Here is a 9,483-nt window from a genome sequence, read left to right as displayed (position 1 = left end):
AAAGCTAATTTGGCAGCTCCGAGTGTGGCCAATTCGAAAACATTACGGATCACCTATCGATCTAATAAATCGATAAGACACATCCGATTATCGAAGTTTTAGTACATATTAGAATTTGAAATACAGCGGTTAATAAACGGTTAACTCTATACACCACAAGTCATTGGGATAAAGTCGATTCTAGTAGTGATCGTACGAGGATTGAAGTCATCAGAATGTTGCTCGAAAGCAAGGTTATAGCATCCGTTTCAAAATAAAACACAAATACTGACTCTTAGATCTTTCTTTTAATGCGTACTAATATCGTTTACATGTTTTTAATTCGAACTTATTTACATATGAAGTGTATGTACAGCAAAAATAATAAGAAAACAATAAATCGAACTCGCCTAAAGTAGCAATTAACTTGCCTATGACATTTTCTGTCCCCCTTCTGGACTCTCCGGCAATCTCTTCGTGCGCTTTTCGTGGGCTCTAGGACATTCTCTCAGTCTTAAACGATTTAAGAAACTATGGCAAAATTTTAATTACTCATTACAAATTGCATAATCATTAAATCTCTCTGCTTGCCTTAAAGTTAACTGCGGTTAATTAGAGTTAGTGCGTATTAAGTGCGTTACGCTAAATGGCTGCATTTCGCTGCATTTATCACAAAACTGAGCGAAATGCACTCCAATGATCCACTGATCCACTGACCAAAACTAAATCGTAGGCTTTGACTAAATAATTGTAGAATTAATGCTAGACGATGAATAAATTAGGACCAGCCAGGATGATCATTCTGAAAGGGAAAACGTACTAATTAGTTTGGATTTCAGCTAGTTGCTTTATGAGATGACCTACCATGTGCGCTGATCAGACTACGTGCGTCCCAGAGGGACATCTGCGACTGCGAGAGACGGTGCTGCGGGGGATACAGCTTGTAGGGGAAGTACGAGTGGTGGAAGGTGGCGATGGGAATGGGCTGCGCCGGCTGCAGGAACTGCTGGTGCTGGTGCTGCGCCGAGATCTTCCGCGAGATCTTCGGCTCCTTCTTGGGCTTGCTGGCGCTGCCGGGACACGGCTGCTTCGAGGACTTGATGAAGTTCGGGATCCGCGCCAGCAGACCGCAGTAGTACGGGTCGTCCTGCTTCTTCCGCTGCTGACCGCCGCTGCTCTTCTGCCGCTTCTTGTCCGCGTAGATCGGAGTTAAGGAGCCACCATCGTAGTCAGGCTGTTATGAATAAAATCATGATATTTATAAATGATTAACATTATACAATATTAGAGGCAAACCCACCTTGGGCACATAGGGACCCTCGTTGAGGAAGGCGGCACTGAAGATGCTGCGCCGTCCCTTGCTGGAGTTGCTCGAGTGCTGAGAGTTCTGGGAGTTCTGCGAATCATCGGAGGCGGCAGGCGTCGGGTAGATCAGTCCCACCTGGCTCTCGATGGTCGAGTAGGGATCCTCGCTGCCGTTCGCCAGCGGGACGCGCATGCCCATCGCGTCCAGGGACTTGGGAATGGACTGGAGGCGACTCCTCAGCATGTCCATGGCCACTACGTTGACAACGAGTATCCAGACGGGGGAGTTGATCAGATTGTTGTTCGACTTAACCAGCGACACGGCCGAGAGGCACTGCCGCTCCAACCTGGCCCTTTCCGGATAGGTGCGCGCGAACTCCCGGTTTATGTTCGTCTGGAACTTCTTCATGTCGAAGAGTCGAGCGGATGTTCCCGAGGTGAGCGACATTTGGGGCATCTGGATTATGTCCCCGCCGATCACTGTCTCCTCGTTGCCCTGCGAGGTGCTGTTCACGTAGATGCTGCTCTTGCCGTACCGCTTGATGAATATGTTGCCGATGTCGTCCATTTTGATCTTGAAACCATCGCCAATGGACTTCTTGATCACCTTCGTCTCCGAGTCGCGCATGGGATTGTCGAAGCCATTCAGGCCAATGCTGTGGATTACGGAAGTAGTCAATAAATATGTGTTAAACTGGGTTTACATAAGGTTGTTAAATCATTGGAAGCAGAGTCGTTAGAATAATAACAACAGATAACAACTATTTTCAAATTTAAGAAGATTTTTAAAGCTGGTTTTTACGTTAGATTGCTGCAGTCATAAAACCGATTTTTATAATACTTTTTGCTTCTACATCTCTTTTTTTTGGTCACCTCAACAAATATGAGTTACTCTACTTATATAGGACTATAAATTTTGACTTACCGTACTCCATCGAATCCGTTTTTTGAGCCGTTTATGGTTATCACAGAGGAGCGGGCGTAGGCCTTAGCCACGCGACGGTTCTTCTCAAAGACGATTATCTTGGCCCAGATCTCGTCATCGATCTGCTCCCACTTGGACAGAACCTCGTTGATGTGATCCTGCAGGAAGTAAGTATATAGCAATTAGAATAAACTTTAGTTCGAGTAAAATATAGTATAGGTAAACCCACCCTGAAGAGCTTCTCGCGATCGTGCCAGACGTCTTCCTCCTGCTCCTCTTGCCCGATGGCGTCCAAATTGTCCAGGGAACGCGATATGATCTTGCGGCGAGAAATCATCTTGTCCGTCGTCTGCTCGCTTGATTCGTTTCCTCTGCAACGGGAGAACATTTTCCGAAATTATTATGGATAATAATGAGACAATTAACTCGCGCCACCGGCGGGTGCGAATGACTTTGATTGGATCTAGCTGCCAGTGGAAATTAAATCCGCGCCGCATGGGACACGCACTGAAAAGATTATTAGGCAATCAGTCCAATCAATCTGCAAGCCATTGAACTCTGCCCACGAACGGAACAATAGGTGTTTCTTGGGGACTTGAATATTTTTTTCTGGCCAGCTCCTTGGACCGATCGAATCACCAATGTCACCGCCTCTAATTGAGCGGCGATACTTTGGCGATGCCTTGACAATTGTTCGCTGTTAAACACTTTGTCGAACACACTCGGTTTTGCATTTTTTTTTTTGTTCGGGTCAGGCCAACTGGCCAACTTGGCTGGCATTTCAATTGGCCATTTGGGGTTTTTCTTCAAAGTCAGCCCGATTTGCTTATGCACCGCACTGCCGTCAGCGTTTTGTGACAAAATCCAGTGTACAGTATACAGTATACAGTAACCAGTAACCAGTAGTGGTAGCCACTGTCAGGTGGATTGGCGGTCAGCCACGTGATTGGCATTAATTGCGGGCCAAATGCGATTTACCAATAAATGTGTGTCACATACTCCGACGAGTGGCAATGAAAGTGAGTCTGGCCGAGCTTCCCATTCCCATTCCCATTCCGATTCCCATTCCCACCTCCAATCCCATTCCTAGACCACCAAAAATGTGACATTTCTGAACGTGGTCGAATTAAGGGCGCGACATGCCCTGCATTGTCTACAAATGAATTTACCAATTCGTGCCCTAATTTAAATGTCTTCCAAATTACCCAGAACTGCAGGCCGTGCTTTAATGGCCATCGAGTGAGTTTCCCGTCGAGAATCGACAAACATTGAGATCCCAAGCGAAGCCATTGAAGCCGCCGACTTTGGCTTTCTATTTGCTAATGCGTTGGCGTTGGTTCTTTAATTAACAAACAGAATGGCCATAAAACCTGATAAATGTCACGCACTTTTGTGTCTCGAAGATCCGTTTTGGCCAGAAGAAGAAATTCGAAATTATAACTGGTTTTCTTTTTGGCAAAAGCCAAGATTTATGGCGAATAATGTTCTGTAAAACCATGTAGACACGCCCACGAGCCAAAGATTTTGACAATTTTGTGGCTCCGCCAAATCTATGAGTAAGTTCTGTGGGGAAGTTCTGGAGAAGCAAAAGTATTATGTTACTTTAAGTGGAGTGGTGAAGTCTTGTAAGTTTCTTCGTATCAGAGATCTAGTTTTTCTTACACGCTCAATCACCTTTTGAGACCCCTAGAATTTCTGTGAATTGGCCAACATTTGCCTAATTAGAATCCACGCCACTTTCATTCATGACTCAGGGGCAGGCTGTTAACGATGGCCAAATATCACAAAGATATCATTGCCGGGCACGACTTGACCCCTTCTCGACTCGAACACAAAACCCCAAGAGCAACATTCAGTTGGGTCCGCTTCATCTTCTATTTTGGAGCGATATGATTAAGTTCTGGGGTTCCTACGTCAATGGGGTTCTGGTTTTTTCTTCTGGGTTTCGCTTCTCTTGACAGACTGTTTTATATTGTATAATATATACGCATAGCATTTCGTTCTTTTCTCCATCGCCGGCGATGTTCGGGTTTTTGCTGTTGCTGTTGCTGTTGCCTGGCTAATAAGTATATAAAATCTTTTTGTATGCCGAACGTGATGCTGATTTTTTGGCGATGATCGCATTCGACAACAACGAGAACCACACTCACCCGAAACATCTGTATATACTATACAATAGATGGAGGGACAGGAGTACGAAATTTAATTATCTAGCTGGCCTTTGGCTGCGATAAGTTTAAACTGCATTTAATAATTAAAGCTTCTTACACGGTCAGCAGATGATTTATCTTGTTTGCTGATTTATTAATCCGCAGCTCGGAATGTTTGTTTGCTTTTTTTTTCGGCAACTAGTTGGATTGGTAAACAAGGCGGTCTCTTCTGAGAGGAGAGCTGCCCTTTTCGCCGCTGCAGCAAGTGCTAATCGCAAGTCTTTCGCTGCCCGTCAAGTTCGTGCCTTGAGTCTTTCGATCCAGCACATTTTCCGCATGCCGTTGCCCGCTCGCAATTAATTATGTAAGCCATCAAGGTCGATGCGAGTGTATTTTTAGCAGCGCGGCAACTGTTCTGTGCGTGAGTACGCAGTTTCAGTTTTGTAGAACCCCCAGTCGTACCAGTTCCCCAAGCTCCAAGGCCGTGGCGCAGAAGGAAGTCTTTCGTCTTTCGTATTTCGTATTTCGATTCGAACTCCGGCTTGGCTCCTTTGTCCGCTGGCTAAGCCGCTTAGCACTCGGTTAATTGGCAGCTAGGCGGTGAGTCAGTCAACTATGCAATTGCGCAATTCTGTGGCTTGTGCCTTGCACTTCTGGGGCCTTTCAAATGGGAGCGCGACTTGTCATCTGGAGGCCCACACCCAAATGTGGTCACAGACACCGAAACTGCAGTTTGCCTTCAACGCAACTTGCAACTGCTGCTGCTGTTACGGTTTCTGCAAGTTCTTGACGCCCCAGCCAACCTTGAAAGTGAACCGAACCGAACCGAAACTGGAGTTCACATATTTACATGTCCGGCTGGAACAAGTTTTTAAACCTTAATTCGAGCATTTATCATCGCGAGCCATATTTCTGCTCGTACTTTCGGAACTGGGCGAGCTGCAATAAAATGTGTATTTTGGATCTCAATCAACGCAAATTATGAGCACTCAGGGACCAATCAAAAGCGAAACATTTTAATTTGGCATTTCTCTTCACTTGCCACCGCCCGAGATTGTGTTTTAATGGCATAATGATTTAAATGGAAAACAAACAGCTGGGCCGAAAAGACAACAGAAATCGTATAAAATCGCCAGAGTTGTTTGCACAATGTCGCGGGCGGCTGTGCACTTGCTACTTTTCGGGGCGACGCAACAAAAGTCAGTCAACAAACAACGAACTACAAACAACACCATTAACAACAAAAACAACGCGGGCATCTGTGGCTTACATTATTATGAGTCGGCACTTTATTTCGTCGCCATGCGAGCAAGGCGACAAAAACAAAAAGCAAGAAAAAGAAAATGAAAATTAAATCGCATATTGTTACTGAAGAAGATGATGATGAAAAAGTGTACATATACTCGTATGGAGGAGCACGCAAGAAAATCCAAGTGAGGAACTCATAGATGGAGAGGCTGTCTTGGACCAACGAGACCACACTGGGCACGTGTGAGTTTCATAATCATTGGGGGGTATTCAGATATAAATATCAAATATATATAATAAAGTACTAAAATGAAGGGGAAACAAAGGGAAACATTTTAACAAGAAAAATAAATAATATTTTGAACTTTTAAGCCTTGGTATTAATTGAACCTATTACAAAATATATTTTACTGATTTCAGAACTAGATACTATCTTCTATCAATTGACAAATGTAAGTTTCCTACTTTCATCTGATAGACTAATTATAAGCCGTCTGTAAATGTGCCATTTTTCTTTGCAATCATCGTATCTCCAGTCGTTCGTCAAAGGGGTCTTTTCATCTAGATCGCGCTGCTTCAATAAGTTAAATGCTAATGTCTAAATGCCTCAACACCTATCTCCGCATCTGAACCCGTTCGCTGGATTTATGGATGGAAAGTTAGGGCATTGGGCTGCGCCATTGTGTTGGCCTGCTCACTTGCTCCAATTCTGGTTTGGACTCGGATTCGGATTCGGATTCAGATTCGAATTCAGATTCGCATTCGGAATGGGGAGATGGATGGATGTGCAGATGGAGATGGCCCGCTTGCGGAGCCAGCGACTCCCCACTCGGCTTTCATCTTTGTGCTCTGGGAGCGCTCTGCACAATGCGGCGTATGCGCAATGTCTGCTCTGTCACTCGATGTGCATGTCAAGCCGATGATTGCATCACCACCGCTGCACCACCGCTGCACCACCGCTGCAGCAAATGCTGCCACAGTGGCAGCTGCTCGGGGCACCGTTTTTGCGGTTGGAAAATCGGCACACGAAAATTATAAATTCCGATTTTCACTTGCCGCGCCGGCTTTCATAATATTTTCACTTATTTCTCTCCCATTGCAGCGCTGAGAATTTGCAATTCTCACCGAGGTATTTCGTGCCAGGAAGGCGTCCGAAATATAATAATAAAAAAAAGACAAAATACAAATCACAAAAAAAGGAGCGTAAGCAAAAAAAAAAAACTGTTGCACAGCACTTTCGTGTGGCTTTGACTTCCGCTTTTGTTGGCGCTGCCATTGAGTGATTATTATTACCCGACATTGTTTTTAATGTTCAAATTACTTGCAAAAATTCGGCTTTTATTTGGCCAAGCACGTTTCGGGCCTTGTCTTCGCTGGTCTTCGGTCTATTCTTAGGCTCGACAAGTGGCGCACTGAAATTCTTCGCCCCGAAATAATAGTGCGAGATCCGAGATGACTTGACTTGTCTTTTTCGGCTAATTAAAATCTGACGCTTTTATGTTCTCTCTGACATTCGCTGGCTGACTTTGATTAGTCATCGATTCGATTTGTTTATGCTAATACTTTTGGCAGCCACTGCAATTGATAATTGGCAGTTGCTCATGATTCATGACAAACACACAGCCCCGAATTACATCATGGAAACGAAAATGAAAACTCTTCAAAACGATTTACGCCAATCAATAGAGTCGGAAACTACAATGCAGCCGAAACACAATTAAAGAGCAGGAAAAGACTCCACTCGTGTACGTATAGTAAGCACTCCAACAAAGGCCGCTCGTATTTTTGTGCCTTTTATTTCCCATACATATTTTTCACCCCGCTTAATTAGAGTTCATTAATTTCGGCTTCGAATTGAAATTGAGCCGTCGCCGGGCGACAATCAAATGCGTAATTAACCATTGCGTGGATAATTGGGTGTAAAATTCTAGCCAAAGTGGACATAATTCAGGGGCGAGTGACTCGAGTGCTGCTGGTTAAAATAAAATAACCCTCGAATGTGGGCCAGGCCAAAAGCCTTTCCATCTGTCCTAATTAGGCTTTCGTTTGGCATGCAAATAAGTCTTTCTGTTTACATAGATCTCCAGACTTCAGACTCTCCGGGGAATGGAATGGCGAATCCATAACAAAGGCCGCAAAAAAAAAAAGAAAAACGGCGAATAGGCCAAAGACCCCCGGAAGATGTAGCCGATACTATACTATATATTATATAGTTGTCTGAATCACATGACGAGATCGCCAAGAGATCTGGCGGCAGCCTTCCTTGTTTTCGGGAATTTCGTATGCATCGAGTGTTTCGGCCGAAGAGGAGATTACATCGCTCATAAATTCTGGCCAAGGCAAGCGGCCAAAACAGCGCTGGGCTGACACATTTCGGTTAATAAAATTATGAAATTATATCAACGTTAATGCTAATCTTCGTGTAAATTAAGCACACGCATTTCGAACGCGAACGGGTTTTCCCAGGGCCAGTGAAGGTTGTTCAGCAGTTTTCCACTTTGGTGCAGTGCGGTGGCAACGCGACTCCACTTGGTTTCCATTCCATTTTCAATCCGTTTCATGTCCGAGCAGCCAAAGAACCTTTTGTGCAGCCCAAACAAAAGACTCAGGCAACGAACTTGATTTTGTAATTTACATGCTAACACACATTTGGCCCAGTACAGAAGTGCGCCTATATAGCTATAGAGCTATAGAGCTATATAGCATGGCTTAGCCGAGCTTAGCTTTTATTCCACACTCATGGACAGCGCGTTTCAGTGGCCTTTGGCGTTTAGCACATCCACCATAAAACCATGTTTATTTATAAGACACCACAGACAGATAATTAAAAACTGCGGCGCTCTGTGGCTTAAATCTCGTCGTGGACACTTTTGCAGCCAGCCAGATGATTGTACAGCACAATTTAAGTGCCAATCAAACGATCTTCTCGATTCGATTAGCGGCGAGCGACAAAATCGATTCCCACAAATGTCAAGGTCGCCTTCGGTGGGGATGAGTTGACTTACCCTGCTTCAAAGTGCACTTCGCGGCGTATTAATATCCGTAAGTTCCCCGATCGGTGCTGGATTTATTCCCGGGTGTGAATCAGAATGTACTTGTACGCCCACAATCGATCAACCAGCCAGGTTTCTCTTTCTTAAATTGTTTTCTTTTTATTGTTTAAATACTAATTCTGTGTTTTTTTTTCGGCTATTTACATTTGTCTTTCAATCACAACACTCTCAGAACTCTGCGCTCGCGACGATTACGTTGGCGATTACGACTTCTACTGAGCCAATGCTGTGGGTTAGTAGCTGCTCACTGTTAGCTTTTAGTAGATTTAGTTGGGCGGTTGGGAAGCGCGCGCAAGAACCGCTCGCCTCAAGCTGCGTGTTTCGACTGCTCGGCTAACGGTGAGCCCCACAGCAAGACAGCCCAGCTCGCTGGCCAAAACTGGCCCGAAGTTCCCCAGCCGAAGTCCCCAAACGAAGAGGGCCAAGTGAGCAAACGCGACTGGCAACTCGACTGCGAAGCGGCCACTCTGAAATCCCGCTTTTCTCAACGCTCGCAGACGCCTGCCGACTGCCAAGCGGGAAGGTTTGCCCAGATCCCGAAAGGTTCCTGAAGAAGCTTCTTCGGAGAACAATGCTTCTGTAGGAGCATCATCGCAGAACGAGATCTGGGTATTTTAAAATGCTTGTTCACTTTAAATAACTTGTTTCTGAAAAGCCTCTTTGTATTCCAAAGTTAATATCTAAATCCGGAATGCGAACAACGCTTAAATGTCATGTTGCTGAAATTGAGGTGAAATAAAATATTTGTTCGGAGAACACTAAATAAATATTAAACATTTCTGAATATTCTGGGATATCACAATTCACAATTCACAATAAACGC

General features: G+C 44.7%; 1 protein-coding gene across 1 annotated transcript; it reads right to left on the bottom strand.

Moving 5' to 3' along the window:
• Positions 1-268: 268 nt before the first annotated feature.
• Positions 269-8,996, bottom strand: LOC108094074. The gene is made up of 6 exons (XM_017194515.1): positions 8,613-8,996; positions 2,439-2,580; positions 2,210-2,367; positions 1,280-1,940; positions 844-1,213; positions 269-781 (listed from the first exon to the last, which is right to left on the bottom strand). The coding sequence occupies exons 2-6, from the start codon at positions 2,544-2,546 to the stop codon at positions 777-779; spliced, it is 1,302 nt and encodes a 433-aa protein (XP_017050004.1). The 5' UTR covers positions 2,547-2,580; positions 8,613-8,996; the 3' UTR covers positions 269-776.
• Between the last annotated feature and the right edge of the window lie 487 nt (positions 8,997-9,483).

This window comes from Drosophila ficusphila, unplaced genomic scaffold, assembly GCF_018152265.1.
Source record: "Drosophila ficusphila isolate 14025-0441.05 unplaced genomic scaffold, ASM1815226v1 contig_414, whole genome shotgun sequence".
Classification (NCBI taxonomy): domain Eukaryota; kingdom Metazoa; phylum Arthropoda; class Insecta; order Diptera; family Drosophilidae; genus Drosophila; species Drosophila ficusphila.
Note: the sequence above shows the minus strand (reverse complement) of the source record. Positions and strands in the feature narration are given on the sequence as shown.

Bases quoted from the DNA above. Each gene is read 5' to 3' on its own strand.
- LOC108094074 (XM_017194515.1), bottom strand. From the start codon at position 2,546: ATGATTTCTCGCCGCAAGATCATATCGCGTTCCCTGGACAATTTGGAC. The intron at 1,941-2,209 runs GTAAGTCAAAAT...CGTAATCCACAG, and splicing joins AACGGATTCGATGGAGTACG to CATTGGCCTGAATGGCTTCG. The intron at 1,214-1,279 runs GTGGGTTTGCCT...TATTCATAACAG, and splicing joins AGGGTCCCTATGTGCCCAAG to CCTGACTACGATGGTGGCTC.